Source organism: Artibeus jamaicensis, unplaced genomic scaffold (genome assembly GCF_021234435.1).
Source record: "Artibeus jamaicensis isolate MK-2021 breed Jamaican fruit bat unplaced genomic scaffold, CSHL_Jam_final scaffold_1689, whole genome shotgun sequence".
In the NCBI taxonomy this organism is placed as follows: Eukaryota; Metazoa; Chordata; class Mammalia; order Chiroptera; family Phyllostomidae; genus Artibeus; species Artibeus jamaicensis.
In genome coordinates this window covers 11,842,181-11,868,034 of record NW_026522029.1, presented here as the reverse complement: position 1 = coordinate 11,868,034, position 25,854 = coordinate 11,842,181, and the positions used below count along the sequence as shown (strand labels likewise).

The 25,854-nt window shown below is 51.2% G+C and overlaps 1 protein-coding gene and 1 long non-coding RNA gene across 3 annotated transcripts in view; both read left to right on the top strand.

Moving 5' to 3' along the window:
• LOC128625979 (uncharacterized) overlaps positions 1-17,895 on the top strand; it is a 46,036-nt gene extending 28,141 nt beyond the window's left edge. Inside the window, exons 3-4 of the long non-coding RNA XR_008389836.1 lie at positions 4,441-4,512; positions 17,126-17,895. This is a non-coding gene — a long non-coding RNA (uncharacterized LOC128625979). The remainder of the gene's footprint in view (positions 1-4,440; positions 4,513-17,125) is intronic.
• A 3,214-nt stretch (positions 17,896-21,109) lies between these two features.
• S1PR1 (sphingosine-1-phosphate receptor 1) lies at positions 21,110-25,395 on the top strand. 2 transcript variants are annotated; one of them, XM_037153069.2, is made up of 2 exons: positions 21,110-21,228; positions 22,801-25,395. In XM_037153069.2, exon 2 carries the CDS (start codon positions 22,971-22,973, stop codon positions 24,114-24,116), a length of 1,146 nt encoding a protein of 381 aa, XP_037008964.1. In that variant the 5' UTR covers positions 21,110-21,228; positions 22,801-22,970; the 3' UTR covers positions 24,117-25,395. The 2 variants fall into 2 exon arrangements, with proteins under 2 accessions (XP_037008964.1, XP_037008965.1); XM_037153070.2 differs by lacking the exon at positions 21,110-21,228 and adding an exon at positions 21,235-21,478.
• The last annotated feature ends 459 nt before the right edge of the window (positions 25,396-25,854 follow it).

The window sequence follows — 25,854 nt, the reverse complement described above, 5'->3', positions numbered from 1 at the left end:
GCCTTCCCCGCCCCTCACTGGCTTTTCTCACACTCCAGCATCCTCACAGTGACCCTTTCTCCAAGGCTCTGCTGCCGTCCTGGGCCTCCTTGGCACCGCCCAGCAGGCCGCCAGCGCAGCCCGAGGTCTTGGCCGTCGTCACTCACTGGGGACTCTCGTCACCATCAGTTCCTTCCCGGGGCGATCACTTGGGACTTCTTCTATTCTTAGCCCTTCTGGTGGTAGCTTCTTTGAATGATACCTATGTCATTGTTTCTTAATTAATCCACTTTAGACGGCCACCATCCTTCCACTAAGAATAAGAGAGCTGATAAGCCTACTTTTTATAACACAGCCTAGAAAGGAGATCAGTGTGCTCTCTGAAACCATCTGTTTTCTCACTGGTTCTCTCATCAGACGCTGAACGACTGGAGGATACAGTCATGTCTCTAACCCTGTGTCCCCCAGACATGTGGTCAGTGCCTTCCAGGGTGGGGGACGCAGGCAGGCTCACCACGTCTCTTTATGGAGTGAATCGCAGACTCTCCGTGATAAAGTCACTGACAAGCTCATCAGCCACGAAAAAGGGACAATCACATGACTGGTCACCCAAGAAGGAGTGAACGAGTGCCTTCTGGGTTGGTGACCGAGCCACCCTTCCTGCTGCCCTGATGGCCCAAACTGGATGTGGCCGCAGTTGCCCTGGGCACGGATGCCTGCCTCTCAGGGAGGGGGTGTTCTTCGTTTGTAAATGAGCAGCGACGAGGCGTGAAGTACAAGCGTCATCTTTCCTGGCTCAGAGGGATTTTGAGTAGTATAATCAGAACTGGGATGTGATTTTACTGATGAGTTAAACAAACTGATCTGTTCAAAGGAGAGCTGGAGAGCTATTCCCCTTGTAACAGTACTTCAAATTCTACTTTTACTCCACTCTGGCTGTGTTATATATAGTCCATCGTGTAGAGTCAGAACCTAAAAAATCGCATGCCCAGGGTTGCCACTGACTGTATGGGAAGAACCTGGAAGTCCCAGCCTTCATCTTTTCCCTTATTTCTGCCTCAGTCCATGGCAGCTCCACGGACTAGGGCCCCCAAACCTGAACTTGTATTACTGGGCTCTCCCTTGTCCCTACATATACGCTGTGACCAGGCCCCGCGGGTTCTATTTCCATCACAGTCCTCGTAGCTGTCACCACCCACCGCCCCCACTGTTACTCCCTTCATTCAGGCAGGCTCTTGTCACCTCCGGCTTCAGTCTCCCTCTGTACCCAACCGTCATCACTCGGCCACCCGCCTCCAGAGCCGGCTTCCAAAAGCACACGCCTCCTTAGGTTGGGTCTCAACGGTGCCCCGGTTGTTTTGTTTGATGCTCCAGACTCCCCTTACTCTGGAAAGCCTCCCGCTGTCTCTCCCCCACCCCCCCCCCGCCTCCACGGGGCAGGCTGTCCTAGAGCTTAGCGTCAGTTTAACTATTAACCTGCGTTTGTCCAGAAGACTCCCAACCTAACATGTGGTCTCAGTGTATTGACTGATAGTGACCCCTCGCAAGTCCCCGTCATACTCGTGTGCAAGGGCTGCCGTCACAAAACACCACGGATGGGCGGCTCACCCAGCAGAAGGGTACTGCCTCACAGTCCTGGGGACCGGGGCTCCAGGATCAAGCTGCTGGCAGGCAATGATGAACAGAAGTAGGCGTTGCACCCAATCCTAGTTCTGGGCGCACCCGGTACACAGGGCGCGCCTGGCAAATCTCAGTTCCAGGCCTCGCCCCCCACGGTGAACTGATGTCCCCAATATATACTACCCACCCCCCACCAATTCGCCAGTTAATCGACTTGGGAACAAGAGTACGTCTCAGCTCTAGGGAGCAAGAATCAGCATGCCCAGGGGTTGCTTCTAATTTTAGGAATTTCGAGTCTCTTGGATCACATGGCAATATATATTGTTAACTTTGCCCTGGAAGGTGTAGCTCAGTGGATTGAGCACGGGCCAGCGAACCAAAGGATCGCGGTTCAATTCCCAGTCCAGGCACATGTCTGGGTTGCAGGCTAGTTCCCAGCAGGGGACGCATGAGAGGCAACCATACATTGATATTTCTTTCCCTCTCTCCTTCCCTTCCCCTCTAAAGATAAATAAATGAAATCTTTTTAAAAATCACCTTAAACATTGTTAATTTTACCACCACAGAAAATAATCATTTACACTACATTGAAACATATCAATATCTGATAATCCCATGAAGGCTAACCTATTATTACCTCCAAGATGCAGTAGAAATCAAAACACTACTTGAGTGAAGTCTTGCTCAGAGAAGTTAAAATAACTCGTATTCTCTGTAAACTGTAACTTTTATCAATGATGCATTTGGGTGTTTTGAAAATGTTAAACTCATTTTAACCTCTGGGAGAATGACATTCGGCTTTGACTCTTTAAAGCTACTAACTAACACAATGAGTTTTATGTAACTCGGTCAATCAAACGTAAAAGCCAATTTTTCCTTGAATCTGATGTCCAGTCCGTCTTTGAAAGAAGAGGTGATGGAATCATTAAACTCAGTGACTGCAGCAAACACTTACCCAGCTCCTCCACCTGTCACAGAAAGGATAACGAAAAAGCCAGAATTGGTTGGCACACAAACAAAGTCCTTAATGTCGGGTAAAGACTATGTCCTACCAACTTGTTCTCCTTCTTTTAAAAATGCTAAATTTTGTTTTCATTGTACACAGTACCTCTATCAAGGATATGCCTTTTTCTATCTCTATATAACACAATATTACAGTTGATTGTATTTCATTTTCAAATTACTTTTGAAGAACTACACCCTCAATGGACACTTCATTGAAAGAGAAGGTTAAGTATTGAAATGTTTAGTCTACACTCAGCCGCCGGTGGGCTGAGGCTGTGTGGTGCCCTTACCTGTAACCAGGTGCGTGGGCGCAGGACGGGGAGGGACTGGCCTCCAGAGGGACGTTGTAGCTGATTTTCATAGAGTCTGCTGTTGTCGTGCTGGATAAGACAACAAGAGCAGCAAAAAAAAAAAAAAACACACACACACACAAAAAAGAGAATTACAGGTTTCTGTTCGAGAGGGAACCTGGGAGGGGGTCAGGATGTGGATGTCATCAGGTGACAAGGAACTCTTACGGATAGAAATGACTTTTAGTGATTGCCAAGGAGGAAGAAAGGGAAAGAAATTTATTATAGAATGAGAACACTTCACCTTCCCTCAAAACGGCCTATGAAATAGAGCCTTGTTTTAAAGTACAAAGAACGAAAAGCACACTGCTTTAAACGGATTATCTGTCTTCTCATGATCAGCTTCATTGTGAATTTCAATGGCTTACCGAGTTAGTTAAAGGCTGCCTGCGCCCTTCAGCTGTGACCCCTGTCACATCGCCTTGTCCTGACTTGGGTCCCTCCGCCCCTGTGATAGGGACCCTTGTGATCACATGGAACCCATCTCAAGGTCCTTGACGCAGACACATGTGCCAAGTGCCCTTTGCCACCCAGGCATCCCGGTGCAGGATGTTTGAGGGTTAGATGTGGGTATCTCAGGCAGGGGGCTTTCAACTGGCCGTGCCTCTATCTGTATGTATTTTTAGCCTATGGCTTCATAGTTTTCTAGGTTTATGTTTTACTGTGAGGTGTGATGACAGACAATTGCGTTCGAGTGTGTTTCTGAGTCACCCAGGCTACAGGGTGGACGTGCCTTTTTTGATAAGGCTGACAAGAGACAGAGCCCATATTCTTGTGAACGAGGTTCAAGAGGCCAGATTCTCCCTGCTCCCCACCCCGCCCTGCCCCCATCCTGACAACTGGACTGCGGTCCTGTGACCTCCTCCCAGCCCACGTGGGCTCTGGCTGCAAGTGGCCGGGACCACTTAGACGTCCTTCCCAGGCGGGCAAGGGCCAGGGTGGCCTGGCCGGGGCTGAGCCTCCTGCTGCCTGACCCCCCTTGTCAGTGGTCAGATTCGGAACCTGAGCTTGCAGCCCCCTCCTTAAGAGCTGATGTGTTTCTTTTATGTTCGTGTAGTCAGTTTGTTTTCTCTGCTTTCGCAAACAAACTTCATGGATAACAGGTTTTTTCTTTCCTCCCCTAATGACTTTTGAAAGTGATTGACGGTAGCCTAGGGGTCTCATTGTAATTTTGATTCACTAATTGAGTGTGAAAGATACATGTCAGCAGGAGGGACAGCAGCATTATGGGTCCCAGCTCTGGCCCCAGTGACAAGCCAGCACCACGCGGTGATGCGTGGTTCTGTCGTCATCAAGGAATGACGTGAGTTCATTTGGTTATTGGATTTACTTCTAAGTGATATTACCCAATATAGATACTAACTCTTAAATAACCAAAATATTTGACCAATTGGACTGCTTTAGCCTTGAACCATGAGATAAATAGAAATGTAGCCAATGGTTCTGCCATATTCACTCCAAGTTGTTTATTTTTTTCCTTCCACAGGCTCAGGTGTTAGAGCGAATTCTGAGGCCACAGGACAGTCGGCAACGGCATCGGCCCCGCTGAACCCTTTCGGTGAGCGAATTTTCCCCGTCCACTGGGTGCCTGCCCTGTGCTGGGTCCGAGGTGGACGAGGACAATGCCCGCAGGTTGGCAGGGGACATTCCGCGGCTGTTTGAAACAATGACGCCGTCTCTGCCTGGAGGGAGGGCTCTCCTGCAGTACGTGCGGCAAGCAGGCTGTGTGGGTGCCCCGAACAGTGACGGAGGGGGGCGGGTGGGAGAGGGGCGGCTGGCTCATTTCAGATGCCTCCAGAGCTCTCATCACTGAGCACTGTCACACTGTCCTGTCCAGTGACACCTCCTGGCTCCCTCAGAGTTGCTGCTGCAGCCCCTCCTTCCAGGCCAGCTCTTTTGCCTGCCACACTGCATTTGAACCCCTACTGATACGCACAGTCAGCTCCTGGCTGGGTTACATCCCAACATCAAGCAGTGCGATCCTAACAGTGACTTCTTGGCACAAAGGCAGCCCTCCAAGATCAAAGCCATGGTCCCTGATAAAGGCAGGCCTGGGATTCCAGACCCACCATGGCCCAGAGCGAGGTGCATTCCTCCAGGGCCGCATTCCTCAAGGGCCACGGTGCTGTCCGGGGAACCCGCAGCCCTGCCAGTGCTGGTCCTGAAATGTCAACCATGCAGGGCCAGGTGCAAAAGGAGGACAGCAACCTGGAAAACAGGTGTAACCGGTGTCCCTACCTCGCCCCAGCCTGCAAGAGCTGGTGAAAGCAGGGGCCTGGGTGCACTGTAAATGCTTCTGGCTGGAGACCCTGCTGGGAAAACAGCTGGGAGCAGGTCTTGGCCCAAACTGTGTTAATGGGGCAGACACGCGTGTGTCTCTGAACACAGTCAGCCCTGGCGATGGTCTCAGGACACCCGTCTGTCAGCTCCGTCTGGGTGTCTGTAAAAGGAGGGTGTGAGGGCCCCCTCTACCAGCTACCTGCATAGCAACAGCACCTTTAGAGTGGGTCCCCGGAAGATACTGTTCGTTAGAGCTGTTGGGCACACGCACCGCACGCCAGTCCCCCCATCAGCCCTGTGAGCTGGGTGTTTCTACCCCCAACAGTGAGTGAACACTCAGGTTCATTGCCGGACCTCCCACCCAGGGAGATGGAGACTGGCTGCCGGCAGCCACAAGCTCCTGCCCACCCTGGGCCCCTCCCTGCCGTCTGGTCTCCACTGTGGCTCTGGTGACCCCAGTGGCTCCCTGTTGGCCTCCCTGGGACAGGACAGCTGTCGTTGCTGTTGGCTCACGGGGTTGATGGGACAGTCCTCGGGACACCACCAAGGGCTCCCTCGGGGACCCACACGGAGTAGCTCAACTTGAAACAAAATACTTAATTTGACCCCAGCAGTACAGTTCCCCGAGATGGTCAGCATGGAGGCCATTAACGGCAGGACGGGCTCCGGAGGGCCTGGGAATGTGCATTCAGACCTTGAATCGGGGTTATGCACGGTGCCAACCGAATTAGGCACTTCATCTCTCCGCGCCTGATCTGTCCAGAGTTAACGTGTGTGGCTGGGTGTCCTCCGGCTCTTCTCACACGCTGTTGCCCCCTTCTCCGCTCTCCTCTCTGCCCCACAGTTGGCTGCCTTCCCTCACTGCCCTGCAGGACTCCAGGCCGTGGGCCTCCAGTGGTGTGAGCAGTAGGGCAGAGGGTGGGAGAGAGAAGGAGTGAGGCCATCGCTCCTTCTGGGCACCACGCTCCTGCCCCTCCTCCTTGCCCTGAGTTTTCTCGGGGCTCCAGGAACACAGTATCTACCCCTTGGCCCTTGAGTTCCGGCCCACTCCTGCCGGCCCGTGGCCGCCGCTGCAGCCTCCGATTGCTCCTTGCTTGGGGGTGAGCAGGCCTTCACCCCGGTTCTCGCTTGGGACCGGCGGGGACAGTGTGCAAAGGAGTTCGGAAAAGCCATGAAGCACCGTCTTATAAAGGCACAGCTTGGTAGCTTAGTGCTGTTTTGTGATAATTGGCCACGTTTTCAGCATCGGTACTATATTCTGAAGTTTGCAAAACTTTCCTACTAATGGCCAGATATTACGCTTAGGCCAGAAATGAAAGAATCTGCAGGGAGGGACCCAGGCGATGTTGAGTGAAGTGCACCTGGGCCCGGTTCCTTCCTCTTCGCAAATTAGGACACTGAGGCCAGGAAGCTGAGCAGTCGGAATGGAAGGGTGTCCAGCCAGGATTAAAGAGTGGGTGCCCGCGCGTGTGTAGGGCGAGTAGACACAGTTTCGGCGCAGATGTGAGCGTGTGTGGCCAGGCCCATCTATACGTACCCGGCGGTTTTTTTGGAAAGGGCGCTGGGGCAGCTGCCCCCATGTCCAGCTGGGACCCTCACTCATTTTATTCCTGCCATCAGCCCCTCGAAGGAGTTTATATATTTGTTATAACAACTCACTTGGACATTAGCGGTTTTGCATCAAAATATTAATGTTTTTAAATAAGACTGTGGTCTTTCTAAACACACTGAGAAAAGTTACGCTTACTGCATATATAGTTGGACTCTGCTTTTGTGCCCCAAAGGAGTGAATTTCTGAGTGATTCTTAAGGAAAACCAAAATGAATTCTCATTTTTGCCACTTTTGACAAATCTATTTTAAAAGGTCGAGTGATTTTTAAAAACCACAGTGGCCAACCTTTCTCTATGGGTAGTTTAGGGTTCTGTGGTCACAGGCAAGAGAAGAGCACCAGACGTATATGAGGGAGGGGTTTTCCTGGAGGGATGAGGGCGGCAGGCAGCTCAGGGAAGCTCGGGGATCTGGGTGGCAGCAACCAGGGAACCCCGTTCTTCAGGGCTCTGCCTCCAGAACGTCTTGGCTACAAATCCTCTCTGACCTTGGGTCACCCTGCTGAAGATGCAAACCCAGGGGGCACCGGCCTGGTGGGCCCGGGCTCCCGGCTCAGCCCAGGCAGTTGGGCCCCAGGATCGTCAGCCCTGATGTGTGGGGTGCAGAAGTGGGGTTTGCCAGAGTAAAAGTGGGGTGACAGCCGGGTGGGAGGGAGGAGAAGCAAGGCCAGCCGAAAAAACAGCTGGCACCACAGAAGTCTTTGAGGCCTTTTACAACTTCTTAAGGTGTTGAATGCGGTGCATTTCCTTCTGAAACCAGAAAACCTGGTGTTCGGACTGTGAGTCACTGCCTGACCCAATAAGCAATGACAGGGATTGAATCTCTACGGGCGCTTTATTCAGAAGGCCAGCGATCTGAGAAAATGGCGGGTTTGTACCCTAACAGACTGTCTTAAATTCCATTTTAAACTGACTCTTTTTATAAAGAGAAGAAAAACATAGGTAAGGGGTTTGGAATTCAGCAGAAAGGTCAATCAGATAAAAAGCTGCAACATTCTTTCATCTGTGTCCCTGGGCCCATGGTCTTTATCTGTGTCCTGGGCGGTGGTCTTTCATGTGTGTCCTGGGCGGTGGGCGTCTCACCCAGGAGCACAATGGCTCTGATACCATCCTGATGGCTTGCAGTCCTCCCCAGACACAAAGGTGGACCTGCTTATGGTCTCTCGGAGTCAGGCTGGGTCGTACCTTCCGTTCCTGGAACAAAAGCTGTTTACATGCATTGATTACTAAGCTTATTAGCTGTTACCTGAAATTAAAATTTTTTTCCAATGTTTGAGTCCCTCGTCACTTCTTTAAAATAATTTCTGCAGTTTGGACACTGGGACATAAAGAGGGTGAACATGAACCTGGGGCTGAAAGAAGGCCACAGAGGGGTTCTGGGAAATTCTTTCAGAAACCACCGTCCCAGAGCCCAGCAGACCCGAGGGGTTGCAGTGGGGGACAGCCCTCCTGACACCTTCCTCTGTGGGACAGGTAAACTCATCGTGTCGCCGTGGAAACCAAACATTGGCAGCAGCAAAGCCTATTTATTGCCTTTTCTTCACCCCTCCAGTTAGAAGCAATGGTTTACATATCAGGATCCTTTGGGTAGACAAAAAAACAACAACAAAAAACCCAACCCCCCGCAAAAACAAAAAAAAGCAACCCACAAACAAAGTCTTTAAAAAGTAGTTGTTACCTTGAGGGTGAGCACGCTTTTTCTGATCCCCTCTTGCCCGTGAAATTCTTGGACAAATATAGAATATTTGCCCCCGAGGGCAGGGCTTGTGTAGTCATTGTTCGCTGTCATCTACAAAAAGTCGGCACTTGATTCCTGTTTTGGGAATAAATGGATCAATGACACCTATTCATAAAAAAGAGTTTGTGACTGGACACTGTTCTGGGCAGAAAACGTCTTTCACAAGTGAGAAGTTTTTGCTCTAAGTATGCAGACCTTAGAGACTTTTTAAAGGAAAAATATATACATTTCAACCATTTCATGTTTTTTAGATTAGATTTATTAGGTTTAACTATTTCTTTTTTCATTTTTAAAGAATATATTTTGTTGATTATGCTATTACAGTTGTCCCATTCCCCACCCCCCTTATTCCCCTCTGTCTTGCACACACCCTCCCACCTGCATTCCCTTCCTCAAGTTCATGTCCATAAGTCTTACATATGAGTACTTTGGCTTCTCCATTTCCTATACTATTCTTAACCTCCCCCTGTCTATTTTCTACCTACTATTTATGCTTCTTATTCCCTGTACCTTTTCCCCCTCTCCCCACCACTCCCCACTGCTGATAACCTTCTATGTGATCTCCATTTCTGTGATTCTGTTCCTGTTCTAGTTGTTTGCTTAGTTTGTTTTTGTTTTAGGTTCGGTTGTTAATAACTGTGAGTTTGTTGTCATTCTACTGTTCATTTTTTAAATCTACTTTTTCTAAGTCCCTTTAACATTTCATATAATAAGGGCTTGGTGATGGTGAACTCCTTTAACTTGAACTTATCTGAGAAACACTTTATCTGCCCTTCCATTGTCAATGAAAGCTTTGCTGGATAGAGTAATCTAGGTTGTAGGTTCTTGCCTTTCACGACTTGAACACTTCTTTCCAGCCCCTTCTTGCCTGCAAGGTTTCTTTTGAGAAATCAGCTGATAATCTTATGGGAAGTCCTTAGTAGGTAACTCTCTCCTTTCTTCTTGCTGCTTTTAAGATTCTCTCCTTATCTTTAATCTTGGCTAATGTAATTATGATGTGCCTTGGTGTGTTCCTTCTTGGGTCCAACTTCTTTGGGACTTTCTGAGCTTCCTGGACTTCCTGGAAGTCTATTTCCTTTGCCAGATTGGGGAAGTTCTCCTTTATTATTTGTTCAAATAAGTTTTCAACTTCTTGCTCTTCCTCTTCTCCTTCTGGCACCCCTATGATTTGGATGTTGGAATGTTTAAAGTTGTCCAGTAGGTTCCTGAGCCTCTCCTCATTTTTTTTTGAATTCTCGTTTCTTCATTTTGTTCTGGTTGAATGTTTTTTTCTCCCTTCTGGTCCACACCATTGATTTGAGTCCCAGTTTCCTTTCCATCACTGTTGGTTCCCTGTACATTTTCCTTTATTTCACTTAGCATAGCCTTCACTTTTTTTCTCTATTCTGTGACCATACCCAACCAATTCTGTGAGCATCGCGATTACCAGTGTTTCGAACTGTGCACCTGATAGGTTGGCTCTCTCTTCATTGCTTCGTATTTTTTTCTGGGGCTTTGATCTGTTCTTTCATTTGGGCTATTTTTGTCTCTGTATGCCTATTACAGTGTGAGAGGCGGAGCCTTAGCTGTTCCCCAGGATGGGGCAACCCACGACGCCGCTTCGTGACACTGTATGTGGAGGAGGGTCCGAGAGGGAACAATGCCAGCTCTTGGCCAGCTTTCAGTCACTTCCCCCACTACCCACAAGCAAACTGGGCCCTTCTAGTGCTGATTCCCAGGTGAGTGGGTCTGTGTACATTCTAGGACCCTGTGGGTCTCTCCAGTGAACTCTCCTGTGAGGCTGAGAGTTCCTCCCACTGCTGCTGCAACCCCCACAGGTGTTTTCAGTCAGAGGTTTGAGGCTTTATTTCCCTGCACCGGAGCCTGGGGTTGTGGGTCTGTCTCACTCCCCTGTTGTTCCTCCGGATTTGTCTGCACACGGATGTGGGTCCTCCAGCCGCCACCTGGCCATGTGTCCTCTCCACCAGGCCGCCTGTCTCCACCCTCCTACCGTCTAGACGAGTGTTTCTTCTTTAACTCCTTGGTTGGTGGATTTCCATACAGTTCGATTTTCTGTAAATTCTGATTGTTTTCTAATTTGTTGTCCTCCTTTTGGCTGTGCAAGGAGGCACAACGTGTCTACCTACACCTCTGTCTTGGCTGAAAGTCTGTTACACCCATGTTTAATTATTTCTAACATACTATATAATTTAATTATTTATTATGTTTTTTACATACCTCCCCTTTCTAGAAAGTAGAATACACAGGAGTAGAGATCTTTGTCTGTTTTTTTTACTGCTGGGTTTCTAGCAGGTGCTCAATAAGTGTTTTGACTAGATTAACACTATGTAATTTACTTATTATGCTATTGATGGTTAATTGGATATTTCTCCTACAAGGCTATAATCCCCATAAGGGCAGAAATAGTTTTCTGCTTTACTCAAGTACCTAGAACTGGACCTGGTACATTTAGGGTTTAAATAAATATTTAATGACTGGATGAATGAATAAATAAAATATTTTAGTAAAAATCCGTCCATCTCTATACCCCATCCATCCATCTCTATACAGTGCTGCTAAGCTGAAGCTTTGCATAATCTCTCCTTATCAAAAGAGCTTTTTAAAAAACATCCAGATACAATTGGTATGTAATGGTTTATAAGTTCAAGTTATATAAGTGGCAGTTTGGTACATTTACATGTTGCGATATGATTAGCACTGAGCTGTTGCCTGACACCCCGTCACATCCCACAGTCCCTTCTTTTTTGTGGTGAGAACGTTTAAGATATAGTCTCTTAGCAACTTCGAAGTTTGTACATAGTGTCGTTGTCTGTCCTCACTGGGCCACAGATCTCCAGGATTTATTCAGGTTCAGGTTGCCAGTTGGTACCTTAAACAATGTCCCCCCAAACTCCTCCCGCCCCACCTCCAGCTTAACCACCTCCTGGTAACCACCATTCTACTCCCTGGGTCTACAAGTTTGGCTAAGAGAGCTTTGACAAAGAATATATGTTATAGGACCTTATTCTTAGTGATTTTCAGAGCCCCGCCCCCAAGACCGAGCCTTATTAGCTCCTCTTCCCACCTCCTGTTCCAAGAACACCTCCTGAGCGGGCGCTGGCTGAGCCTCTACCTTCTCAAGTTCATAGTCCAGAAAGTCATTTACAGTCTTTAATAAACCTGTCAATGTTGCCTCTGAAACTGTGTTTCCATGTAATACCAAGTTTAGTCCTTATTAAAAATAAGTCAGTGGTGCCCACATCCCCAGATCAGTTAACTTGGGGGGGGTAATTATACAATGGCCTGTCTAAGGACAATATGGAAGGTAGGACGGGCTGAGTATGGCTAGAACCGAGGAAACCTCTCGCCAGCCTGGTTCCTCTCGGTCTCTGCGGGCAGCACAGCTGCCCGCCCACCACGTGGCCCACAAAGGGCTGGCGGGTGGGCAGTTGGTGGGTTGTTCGCCAGGAGGCCCCAGAGGTCAAATGGCAGCATGATAATCAGGAATAATAATTTTCTTCTCTGCAGAATATCTCTTTCAGGGGGAAAACAAGATAGGCTATTTGACCTTTTATTATTGCTGTAGTCATTTTTGCCAGCAAGAAAGCCCGAATAAAATGTCGTTTTATATTACCTAATTACTAGGCAAAGAAGTAAAAATGATTGTTTATTGATCGGTTCTGTTCTTGTGAATGTCTCCTAGTACGGAACAGACTGATGGGGCTCACTTCGGGCGCACACTTGCATTGTCCCCATGTGTGTGATGATGACATCATTATGGGCGAGAGGCCACAGTCACTCACTTGCTCGGCTAGCACTTATTGACACGCTGCTGGGGGCAGGCTTTGCACCGGGTCATCCACAATAGGTCCCTGGCCTCATGGAGCATAAGACCTAACAGAATACCCATCCGGCAAAACAACAACACAGAGAATCAATTGTGATTTAATATGTGCTAAAAAGAGAGAAGAGTGTACACATGACATGCAGGCATGGACTGTGGGTGCCTGAGCCGGTCAGCCGGCTCGGGGAAGGCTTCCTGGAGGGCTGATGTTTAAGCTGGGACCGAAGGCTGAAAATGCAGGCATGAGCTTGGTGTGGGAGGGTGGTTGGGATGGGGCACCATTGTTAGAAATGTTCCTTGCCATGAGAACAGCATGTGTGAAGACCTCGAGGTCTACTCAAGGGGCATGGAACATTCTGAGAAGCAAAAGAACTTCCTTCGATGAGAATAAAAAAGGAGGAGGGTTAAGAGAAGACAGAAATGAAGAGGTTCGAAGAAGGTCTTGGAAGCCTTGTTAAATATTTTGGACTACATTCTGATAACAAGAAGGCTTTGAAGGATTTTTTCCCTAAGATTCATTTTTTTTTTTAAATTGAGTTTACTGGAGTGACATTGGTGAATAAAATTAAATACATTTAAGGTGTGCAATTCTATAATACATCATCTGTACAGTGTACCTTTTTAAAACAGAAGTAATGTTTTTACAAAACTCCTGTTGAAGGAATGACACCACCCGACTTTAAAACTTAGTACAAATCTGTAGTAATCAATACAGTGCGATGTTGGCAAAAGAAAAGACAAACAGAACAATGGAGCAGAAGAGAGAGCCCAGATACGGGCTCAACGGACTTTGACAAAAAAGCAAAGGGAACACAATAGGGAGCAAGAGAGTCTCTTCGGCAAATGGTGCCGGAGCCGCTGGACATCCATGTGCAGAAGCATGAATCTAGACATGGGCCTTCCTTCCCTTTACCACGATTAACTTAAAATGGGTCACAGACCTAACAGTTAAACACAAAGCTATAAAGTCTGAGAGGGTAGAACACGCAGAAGATCTAGCTGACTTTGGGTAGGATGCTGACTTTTTAGACACAACACCAAAGGCACGAGCTATGTGAGAAAACATTGATAAACTGGACTTCATCAAAATGAAAAAGTTCGTGACACTGTCAACAAAATGAGAAGACAAGCCACAGACTAGAATAAAGTGGACGCAAAAGACGTATTAGATGAAGGACTGTTATCCAAAACATGCAACAGAGTCTAAAAACCCAACAATAAGAAAATGAACGGCTCAGTTACAAAAGGTCCGAAGACCTGAACAAAGACCTCATCAAGGAAGACATACCGAGAGCAAGTCAGCACGGGAAGAGATGTTCAACATCATCTGGCATCAGGACATGATAAATGAAAACGACAAGGAGATGCCCCTGCACACCTAGTAGAAGAACCCACACCCAAAACACTGACAACACTGAATGCTGGTGAGGATGTCAACTGACACTTTGGCAGTCTGGCGGTTTCTGACACTCTCCCCATGTGAGTCACCGACGGTGCTTCTCGGTGTCGACCCAAACGACACGTTCAGTCTCCACGAAACACACGCCTGCAGGTGTTTACGGCAGCTTCACTCCTACTCGTGAAAACTCGGGAGGAACCAGGATGTCCTTGAGGGGTAAGCGGGTAAGTACGCTGTGGAGCAGCCAGACCGCGGAATATTATTCAACATTAAAAGCAAATGAGCTGCCGGGCCAGGAAAACACATGGAGAAACTAAAATGCATATCATTAAGTGAATGAAGCCAATCTGAAAAAAACTTAACACCATCGGATTCCAACCATTGGACATTCTGGAGGAGGTAAGAGTAAGGAGACCCCGAAAAGATGAGTGGGGGTGACGGGTGAGTGGGGGGGGCGAGGAGGAACAGGCAGGGCCCAGAGCATGTCCAGTGCTGTACCACACTGTAATGGCAGGCACTCGCGTGTCACGATACGTTCGTCAAAACCGTAGAATGCACAACGCTGAGCGTGAGCCTCTGTGTCAACCCTGGAGTTCGGGTGGCAGTGAGGTCACTATGGTGTCATTGGTTGTAACGGATGTTCCCCTGGGTGGGGATGGTGACAGGGAGGGCTTGTGCAGGGTCAGGGGGCACACGGGAACTTTTCATACGGTCCACCCAGCGTTGCTCTGAACTTGAAGCTGCTGTAGAAAATAAAGTTTATTCATTAAAAAAAAATGGAATTACCATGTTAAAAAAGGAAAAAAAGTAACCTGTCTCCTTCCAGTTCTCTAGTGGAGGATGGAGTACAGAGGTGTGGAAGTCGGAGAGACGGTAATTCAGTGGGAGGTGACTACCGCTCAGACCCAGGGCCACCGTGGGAAGGAGAGACAGGGACAGCTTGGGTTTGGCCATAGAACTGGCGGAGCCTGCCAAGGAGTCAGGTCTGCTGGTAAAGCAAAGGGACCATCAGGGTGACCCTGGTGACTAATGACGCTGTTCTCGAAGCCCTGCCGGGGTGGAGGACAGGATGGAGTGAACGTGGCTGAGGAGCACGGGGGCTTCGGGGAAGAGGAACTGCTGTGGCTCTGCTGGGGCCGAGAGTCTGGGACATTCAGTTAGAGATCACCCAGGCTACTTTCACTAATTTGTTTTTACTCAGTGGTTATAGGAGTTTCACTAATGCCAGCTTCTCAAAAGTGGTCTTTCCTGGGTTTTAACTTTTCATTTGCATAACCGAAGGACGTGTTTTGAAGGTTTTTCAAGAATAAAAGAGACTCTGACTCAAATGTGTATCAAGCATCAAATTCCCCAGAAAACTGCTAGCAGTTCTGAAATGAGTTCCCCCCGCGCTGTTTCCATCCCTGTGTGGGCTGCAAGGATCTCGAGGCCCTGTTTCAGACAGCTGGGGCTCCAGGCCGAGCCTTCCTTCTAGGGACAAGAAGGCATGGTCTCAGGACCTGGGGCCACCAGAATGCAAGCTCGCTAGGCACACACAGTCACAGGGGAGGCCGGGTGGCTCAGACGGGTTTCTCTCTCGGTCGTCCCTTTGGACTGTGAGCCTGTGAGGAACAGGGATTCCATATCCTCAGCAGTGTTAGCAAATGTGTCTGTGTGTTGGATCAGCATGTAACCAAATCCTCCTGGACGTCCTCAGTCAGTAGAGCGCAGGCAGGGAGGGCGTGAGGCGAAGCGGGAGAGGCCGGGAAGAAAGCCGGCTCCGAGGTTCAGCTGGAGACTCCATGTGGTTTTACCTGAAGCTGGGCCAGTGGTGAAGCCTCTGACCAAGCAGCCAGCGATTTTTCTTTTTTCTTTTTGTACACAATGGTGAATAGCCAGTTCAGCCGATTTCTTTCCCTGAATTGACTGAACTTCATAGTTTAGTGGCATTCAGTGGCTGAGTCCTCTTTTCAGGGTGTTTGAAGGTGGCCACAGATGTTTCTGGGAAATCTTTAACCAGGGGTGTCCAATCGGCAGCCCAGGATGGTTATGAATGTGGCCCGACACAAAATCATACATTTACCTAAAACATTATGAGATGTTTTTTGTGTGAGATTAATTGTCTCAGTGTATTTAACATGTGGCCCAAGACAACTCTTCTTCTTCCAGTGTGGCCCAGAGACACCAAAGGTCCAATCAAAGTCCTTGGATGTTTAAGGTGCAAGGAACAGCACTGACTTTTTGTGCTTTTCCCTCACTTGCTTAGCGGGTCGCTGTCCCAGGGACCCCTCCCTGTCACCAACACAACAATGCACTTGTAGTGTTTGCATGCTGGTGGGAGCAGACACGCCAATTACAAGCAGAGCATGTGCTGCTGATAATTTAAGTGCTATAAAAGAGTTCAGCGGGTTTAAGGAGGGGGAGGGTAGAGAGGGAGGGTGTGTTGTGCAGACGGGACCGGCTGGTGTCTCCGAGCAGCTGACATTTGATCTAAGGGAGACCTGAATGGAGGGAGGGTGTGAGCTGTCTGAGAAGAACATTCTAGACGGAGGAGACAGTGCGTTGAAAGGCCTGCATGGGCACATGATTATTTTTGAGCAAAGTGAGGTAACAAACTTCAGTGATTGTTCTTTGTGTGACTCCAAACAGACGCTTATTTCAAATCAGCAAGACGGCCAGGAGCGTAGTTTCCACGTGACCTTCCAGAATCCCTCAGTTTCCAGCGGATTAAATTTAGCGACAGAGACAAGGCTCCAGTGGTCGGGAATTCTGGCCGATTGTGGGAACGCACCCAAGATGCTCTGTTCCCGAGCCGCTAATGACCAGCTCCCCTCCTGCTACAGAAAGATTTTTAAAAACCACAAACAGTGCTTTATATGAGAATTAGAATGGATTGGGGGAGGGGAATAAGGACGCAGAGTGAATGTGTTAAGGTCCCGTAAGCACTCACGAGCATTAGTTTACTGGTCCTGGCTTGGAAGGAAAGAAGTCAAGGGACAGACAATTTTCATCAGGAAGCAGGACCTGGAAGGCCAGTGGCCGAGTACTGGGGATGGGAAAGGCCTTAGAGACCCAGGCAGGGGTGGAGACTCACCGCAGGCCCCTGGGTGGGTCCCCTGGGTGGGACCCAGGGCTCCTGCCCTCCTCACTCGGAGCCGGGCCCTTCTCTGGCTGTCCACTGAGCGTGCCGGGATCCGAGACCACTCACTCAGGGAAGCCGAGCCTGGCCACCCAGAGGGACAACGCAAGGTCACGTCGTCCTAAAGTTGGTGTGGGACTCATCGTCTGCTGATATGTTCTTACATGCTCTTTGCTTGTTTCTTTACTGTTGGTCTTCCCTGCAGGAATGCGAAGTCTCCAGGGTGGTGATCCCAGCCTGAAAGAAAGCTGCTGGTCCAGAGCACGTGCTCAGTAAATCGCTGCTGAGCGAACACACCCGTCTCCACTTTTCTCTCTATGGTCTCAGGATCACTTTACCCTAGTTTCTCCCGGCAGGTGGGTCTTGCTCCTGGAACAGGTAGGTACATGCGATGGCTCTCGCCTGGTCCTGCCACCCTTCCCCAGTGGGAGGCAGCCCCTCCCTCCGTGGAGCCCCCCTGTAGACAGCGGAGTGAAGGGTGGGAGCCCAGACCAGTCTGAAGAAGGCTGTTCTCAGTGTGGGGTAGGAACCCGGCAGTGGCAGTGACAGTGGAAGGTGGATGCGGTTGGTGGCCATTTGACATGGGCGATGAGAGGGAGGGGCAACCCGAATGGAGTCTCAGGTCTCGTCTAACTGAGGAGCGGAGGGGACTCCTCAGAGGGGTGTGTGACGGGCCGCAGGCCCGGTGGGTCTGAGAAGAGAAGGGCGGAAACCGTGCGGTGGTCTTGCAGGTTCTGATCCTGAGGCTCCTATGTGATACACACAGAGGGGGGTCTGCAGTCCCTCTGTGGGCTGAGTTTGGAGGGTAGGAGAAAGGCGGGGCTGAGAGGGACGTGCAGAGTGTCTGCGCATTTGTGACTGGAGGAAGCACTGGGGGTAGGTGAGAAAACCAGCAAAATCGGAAAGGAAGCGAATGGAAAGGTGGACGGTGAGATAATGAAGTGACGACGGGAACAGAGTCAGAGACATAAGGTAGTGGAGGGAGAAGTGGAGGGAGAAGTGGAGGGGGAAGTGGAGGGAGAAGTGGAGGGGGAAGTGGAGGGAGCCCTTTCTCCTTCCTGCGGAGGGTTCTGCAGACACACGGAGCTCTGTGTCCCTGCCCAGGATGGCCGGAGGGAATGCCAGTATGTCATTGAGAGATGAGGAAACCGCGGGGCACGGGAGTTCAGAGAGCTTGCCTGAGTCACGCAGCCGGGAGCTGGGGGCAGGAAGGCTGATCCCAAGCCTGTCCGTCCCACCATGCAGTTTAAATGTTGGCAAATAAGAGAAGAGAGAGCGATTTCATCAGTACACGGGGGAGACAGTGACTTTTTGATGGGGGAAACACCAAATATTAATGTGAGTCGGAGGGAAAGAGTCACCAGAGGCCAAGAATCGACACTCCAGGAGAGCGCTGGAATCACTAATGTGAGTCCTGGAGAGCTGTGTGTGCGGCAGGCAGGGGGACGGTGCGCAGCCCGTGGACATGGGCAGGAGTCTGGGCTAGGAAGCAGCGGCCTGCGGAGGGAGGTCATTACCGAGCTGGAGCGGAGGGAGCTTGCTGAAGTGGTGGTGATGGTTTCTCCAGGAGGCAGGGGGCAGGGGGCTTGTTCTTCCGTGGACACTGAGGAAGGGAGCCGGGCTCTTTCCCGGGGAGGTGGGAGCACAGGAAGCTGGAACGTGACTGGAGCACTTAGGAAAGTGAGTAGGATTGCCGGACTTCTGGAATAAAAATACAGCTCTCCCCACTGAATTGAAATTGCACACAAGCAACCAATAATCGTTTTTTGTTTTACTTTGGTACGTGTTCCAAATGTCGTATGGTGTTTACTCTGGCAAGACCCAGAGACAGACACCTGCATGAAGAACAGCCGAGCTGCTCTGACACCCGGAATTCAGAGTGGGGCCACCTCAATGTGACTCGGCCCCCTCCAGTGGTGACCTGGGTGCCATGGGAAGTAAGGCAGGGACGTGGGCACGGCTTGGGAGAGGGCCTGAGGGTGCAGTTCTTAGCAGCTCTCCAGAGAGTAATGATTCCCAATGATGGGCACATGTCATCATGCGTTTGTCCAAACCCGCAGAAGGCACAAGGTCAAGAGTGAACCCTAAGGTAAGCCATGGTCTCTGGGTGACGCTGATGGGACACCGCAGGTCCGCCAGTTGTGACAAATGCACCAGGCCTCTCGTGAGTGATGTGTACAATGGGGAGGCGGTGTCTGGTGGGGACAGAGAGCGTGAGGGGGACCTCTGTACCTGCCACTCAATTGTGCTACGAACCTAAAACTTAAAAAAAAAGTTGTAATAATAAAAACATGGTAAAAATAACATTTATAAAACATTTCAGCCAAAAGATGCTTTGTGGTGAAAAGCAAAGGGACGTTCATTAGGCTTTTGTTGCAAGTTTTATGTCAAAGAGTTTTAGTCGGGGAACTTTTTAAGGTGGTTTTAAAAGGTATTCATTTACATCTCTTAGGATCCATTTTGTAGACGTCTGATGTCAGGACATCAGTACACATCTTAAACTTTGAAGCTATTGTTTTGTCTCCCTTTCTGTTCCTTCGCTGCTTGTTTAACGACTAAAGGCCGGTGGCCTGCGAGCCTGGCCTCCACAGTGTCCCCTTTTGGAGCCCAGCCCTGCCACTCACGAACTGGAATGGAAGCTGTCTGAGGGGGCCTTTCCCTGGATTAAACCAGGAACCGAACTTCTCTTTGCAGAGCTGGGTGTGCATGTGGTGCCCTTGAACGCCTTTCCCTTTGAAGAACTCATCAACTAGTGGGTGGGGTGGGGTTTGACAAGTCCCCATGCCGCATGGTGCTGGGCTGACACCTTTTTTAAATGAAACGAGTCCTCAAACCCAATCAGAGTGGATCTCAAGAGTCTAGAGGACCCTGGCTTTGTTTCTAGGTTGCCCGCAAGGTGCTGTTGAGTTTGTGGGTAAGGGCTTGGCGGTGGAGGAAGGCTTTTGGGGAGCTGTGAATCAACCCACAGTTGGCTTTTGCTTTTGCAAACTCATGAGATCCCAGAGGCGGGGGTCTGTTGTTGATTCGCGAGGCCTGTTCTGAGTCATTCAGGTACAGGGCGTGTCTGTCAAGGGAGACTGCACAGCTGAGTTTGGCCTTCACATCTGCAGGGAGGAGAGGCCACTGTGGACCGGGCCCTGGGCGGGGGACTGCCTTCGCAGCGGCAGGGCAGGAGTGCTTTGAGTTTGTCACATAGCTGGGGCTGACCAAGGCCAGCGCCTCTCGCCTCAGGTTCAGAAGGAGCATCTGAGCAGCAGAAGAGCGGGCGGGATGCAAGCATTGAGATTTGGGAGCGCCTCTCAACTGGAAAGGCCAAGGGCCCCAGCCCCCAACCCGGCCCCGGGGCTCTCCCCATTCGGAACTTCCTGAGCTGCCCGCGGGGGCCCGAGCAGCTGCCTGCCCACCTCCTGAGAGGCCTCTCAGCGCCGGCCAGAAACTGGGGCACCCTGCCCGCCTGGCGCCCGGCCGTGGGAGGGGAACCCCCAGCAGCAGCCCGCTCATCTCGCCCTGAGCCCCGGGAAAACCACTTTCTGCCCCGAAGACCTCAAGTTTCGGGGCAGCATCGGGATGGGGGCGGGAGTGGAGGTGACAAATGGAGGCACGTCCCATCCCCGGCCCCTCGCCTCCCAGGCCTCCCGAGGCCCCATCGCAGCCTATTCCCCGGAGCGCGGCAGGGGTCCCGTTTCCCGCGACTGCGTAGCGGCCCCGGGCGCCCCGGCCGCAATCTCAGGACCCTGAACCCGAACCCGCAAGGGCTGCGGGGGGGAGGGGGGGCAGGGGACCAGAAAGGCGCGCTGCGGGATGCCGGGCGGTCCTCTGAGCCCGAGGACTTTTCCGCGGAAAAAGTTCCCAAAGCCCCCCACCTCCTCTGCTCCCCACGGCTGGGGAGAGTGGTCCGCAGCGCCCGAGCCACTGCCAGCAGAGCGTGGGCGCGATTTATAGTTGGAATCCAGGGGGCAGCAGGCCCCGCCCCTTCTGTTGTGTGTTTTTTCCTCCTCTTTTCTTTGGGCTGTGGGGGGAGGGGAGGGGCCCCACACCTTTCCTGGACAGTCCGTCTCTGCAGCCGAGTCCGGGTGGGAGACTGGGGCAGGAGCTGTCCCCGCCCCCTCCTAGGCAGCGGCCCGCCCCGCCGGCGCTCCGCCCGTCATGGCGCGTAGGCTGGCCAATGGAGAGGGCGGCCGGGGAGGAGGGGACCCCGACTCCACAAGTGCTGAGCGCCTCGCTGTCAGGCACTCGCAGCAGCAAGATGACTGGCACGCGGTGCGGACCCACTGCTCTCCAAACGCCACTCCGTCCCGCCTGAGCGAGGTAGGGGAACGGGCCGGCCCCGCGCTGGGGGCCCTGCATGGCCTGAGCGCTTCGGGCCCCAAACGCACTGTTAGATCGAAGCGAAGCAAAACAAAAACTTTCCAAACACCCATCACCGGGCGCTGAAAATATGCATCTCTGGGCAACGAAGGAACCCAGCACGGTCCGGTTGCTCTTGGGCACTTGCGATTCACGAAGTTTGGAAAAGGGTCAGGTCCCAGTTGTGGAACCGACTGCCAGTCGGTAGGAGGTAGTGGAAGCTGCAGCGGGTCGGAGGGGGAGGAGGGAAGGCGCTTATTTCTGGAAATCCTAGGGACAAAGAATATTGGGGGAGGAGGGGTAAGGGCTTAGACTTCCACTTGCGGGCCAGCGGAGTGGAATTGGACCGGGCAACACGGGGCAACGCGGAGCTCCTGCGCGCGAGAGCTTCTGCTGTCCGCGGATGGGTGGGAGCGCCCTCGCCTCAATTCCTCCACTTTGACCCCATTGCCGCTGTACCTGGCACCACTGAAGCAACGTACAAGTAGGCTTCTGCCAAGGAAGGCCACGTCGTGTTCCTTCCACACTTTCTAGATCTCTGCGGAGGAGGCAGCGGGCTGGGGGAGGGTGACGAATAGAACTTCTCCCGGTAGATCTCCAGTGAGTTTCTACAGATGGGCTTTGCGCTCGGCGTCAGGAATGCAGGGACACGCATTGTTAGGGGGCGGGAGGGGGGAGGAAGGGGGGAATAACTTCTCTGTGTCGGCGTTAGCCACATTAACCAAACATACTCTTTATACAATCAAGGAGTTTCCAAAACTCCGGGGGTTTATTGCAATCTCTCACAAATGGTTTTCGCCAGAGCTGCTATATATGCAGCCCCTTCTTGCATTTGGTTACGCGAAAAAGAAGAAAGGAAGGGCAGTTGCTTGGCGGTTCCTGTTTATCTCTAGGCCAGTGCGGGTTTGGCTGCCCAGACCATGCACGCAGTGCCCTCGAACCCCAGACACACCTGCTGCCGAGTTATTAATAGAGCCCAACACGGTTTAGCTGTCAAATGACTTTCACGCCTGTCTCATTTCTAGCAGTTCAGTTAGGAGACGGTTCTAGTCTCTCTGAGCCGGATGGCAGCGCCTGCAGAGCCGTGTGCCTGCACCTCATTTGGGCGGTTGGGTCTCCTCCTCAGAGGCCCGGGAGCCTCTGAGCAGCGGAATGCTGGCGGGGTGGGGGGAGGAGAGTGAGAGGCAGGGAGTGGGGTCGAAGGGGCTCGCGTCTCCATTTTTCCCATTTCCATCTGAGTGGACGTGACCACCGGGAGACTTTTTGTCTTGTTGGAATTTTCAGTTGGGGCGAGTTTTTGTTGGTAGTCATTCTCCTAATCTTTCTTCCCCTTCTTCCTTTCTCCTATCTTTAAAACCATTTTTTTTGCAAGAGATGAGAATTTGATTATTAAAAAAAAGAAAATCCCTCTCTCTGCGCTCTCCCCAAGTTCCCTTAAAGCAAATCCACGAAACTGGAGCAGTGCCTTAGCTAGGGTGACTCGTGCCAGTGTGCTGTGCTTTTCCCCCTGACTCTCTTTGTAACTTGTTTAAGGCTGCGGTTTCCGAGACCTCTGCAGCCCAGATACCCGGGAAGCCTGGATCTCCCCCGGTGAAGCACCCCGGCGGCCAGCAGCAGGCCGTCTCTCCGCCTCGCCCTGCCCTGCCCTCTAGCGTCCTCGGTGGAGCAGCGCAACCCGGGCACCTGGGGCCGCGGTGCGCGCCATGGGGCCCACCGGCTCGCCGCTGGTCAAGGCCCTGCGCCGCTCGCTCTCCGACTACGTCAACTATGACATCATCGTCCGGCATTACAACTACACGGGCAAGCTGAAACTGGGTTCGGAGGAGAGCGGCCTCAAAGTGACCTCGGTGGTGTTCATTCTCATCTGCAGCTTCATCATCGTCGAGAACATCTTTGTCTTGCTGACCATTTGGAAGACCAAGAAGTTCCACCGGCCCATGTACTATTTCATCGGCAACCTGGCCCTCTCAGACCTGCTGGCGGGGGTGGCCTACGTGATCAACCTGCTCTTCTCCGGGGCCAACACCTACAAGCTCACGCCCGTGCAGTGGTTCCTGCGGGAAGGGAGCATGTTTGTGGCTCTGTCCGCGTCCGTGTTCAGCCTGCTGGCCATCGCCATCGAGCGCTACATCACCATGCTGAAGATGAAGCTGTACAACAAGAGCAACAGCTGCCGCTCCTTCCTGCTCATCAGCGCCTGCTGGGTCATCTCGCTGGTGCTGGGCGGCCTGCCGCTCATGGGCTGGAACTGCGTGGGCGCGCTGCCCGGCTGCTCCACGGTGCTGCCGCTCTACCACAAGCACTATATCCTCTTCTGCACCACGGTCTTCACCGTGCTCCTGCTCTCCATCGTCATCCTCTACTGCAGGATCTATTCCCTGGTCAGGACTCGCAGCCGCCGGCTCACCTTCCGCAAGAACGCGTCCAAGACCAGCCGCAGCTCGGAGAAGTCGCTGGCGCTGCTCAAGACGGTGATCATCGTGCTGAGCGTCTTCATCGCCTGCTGGGCGCCGCTCTTCATCCTGCTCCTGCTGGACGTGGGCTGCAAGGTGAACACCTGCAGCATCCTCTTCAAAGCGGAGTACTTCCTCGTGCTGGCGGTGCTCAACTCCGGCACCAACCCCATCATCTACACCTTGACCAACAAGGAGATGCGCCGGGCCTTCATCCGGATCCTGTCCTGTTGTAAGTGCCCCAGGGGAGAAGCAGCGGGCAAGTTCAAGCGCCCCATCATCGCCGGCGTGGAGTTCAGCCGCAGTAAGTCCGACAACTCGTCCCACCCCCAGAAGGATGATGGGGACAACCCAGAAACCATAATGTCCTCTGGGAACGTCAATTCTTCTTCCTAAAACTGGAAGCTGCTGACCTGTGGGGAGTGTTCTTGCACGGTCGCCCACCCCGCCCCAGTGTTTGGAAAACGTCTCTGGGCCTCAGTGCTGTGAGGGAGGAGCTGCGGGAGCCGAGGGAGGGTGGGAGAGGAAGACTCCGCGCCCGCCGCGCCGGGTGGGGTCCTGGGTACAGTCAGTCCTGTGAACAATGTGTGGGGAAGGGTGGAGAGCAGGTCCGAGCCGGGCGTCTGTGTCGTCCCCCAACCGGAGCCTTGATTTTGCACTGAGCCAAAGGTGTAGCCTTGTCAAGCCCCCGCAGGGCTCCGTGGCCCTCCCCAGAGACCAGGGGCCCCTTGTGGGAGTGTCTGTCTGGAGCTTTGAAGAAGAGACGTCACCTTACACTTCAGTCTCCAGCCACGTGGGTGTGCGCACTTCTGCTTGTCTGGCGATGCTCCAGAGCTTACCCTCCCTTCCCCGTCCCCTACCTGGCGCTCAGTGGGGCCGGGCGTGTGGCGTGGCCCATTTCTTCACGGCTGCAGGGGACAGGTGCGGTCCAGGAGGCGGACTGAGAGGGGACGGCTTGCCGTGTCTGGCAGTTTCATTTGCTGAGGCCAAAGTTTCCATGAAACCTGGATCTGTTTTTTTGGAATTTGGTTGTAGCCACTTTGATTTTTTTTTTGACATCTGTACAATGCAATGTGTCACAGTGCCCGGCCATTGTGGCTGAAATCTGCCAGGATCCTGGGCCTCCCAGGAAAAACAAAGACACAAAACACAGTGAAAAGGGACCGAAGGGTGGACTTCGTGAACCAAGAGGGGTTTCCTAACGAATTTGCCTAACGCCTGCAACATCCGTCTTTGGCACTTTTGTCGATATTTTTATTCCAGAGTCTTGTGTGGGTCACTGCAATGGGATGGTTGAACTTGGTTGTGCTCCAAGTGTTTTTCATGATTTTTGAATGTATTTGTTTCAGCATTTTATTGGATTTTTCTAACCTGTGTTAACACCCGTGAATGTGTATTTCTAGAGAAAGTATCGCCCCTTTTGTGCCCTTAAAGCATTACTTTAATGGATGGGGACACCAGAAGTTTCCCGGCTCATTAAATAGTTCATGGAACATGCGTGTAAATGTTACAAAGAATGAAAATACATCGCTGTCTGTTTAGAATGGTTTTCAGTGCAATTAAACCAAGAAATGTCTTTAAAAAAAAAGTATTTAATAGGTTTCTGACTTTTGTGGATCATTTTGCACATAGCTTTATCAACTTTTAAACATTAATAAACTGATTTTTTAAAAGATTCCTTTGTGAAGAGTATTTAAAAATAATTATTAAGATGTTCTATTTCATTCCATGGCTCTTTGGAATGAAAGTTTAAGGGCAAATGCCTGTTATTGTTTAAAAGATTTTTACCTTAACAAACTAGGGTATATAAAAAAAAAAAATGTGCCCTGGCTGGTGTGCCTCAGTGGATGGAGTGTCAGCCTGTGAACCAAAGGGTCTCTGCTGGTTCAATTCCCAGTCAGGGCACTTGCCTGGGTTGTGGGCCAGGTCCCTGTGTGTGGGGCCCGTGAGAAGCAACCACACATTGATGTTTCTGTGCATCTCTTTCTTCCTCCCTTCCCCTTGCTCTGGAAATAAATAAATAAAATCTCTAAAAACATTTTTTTAAACATGTGGTTTGTTCAGAAACCACTCTTTCAGGAAGAGAAACTTCAATATGTGAACCTGAGGAGCAGTAAAGAATGAAAAACCACCT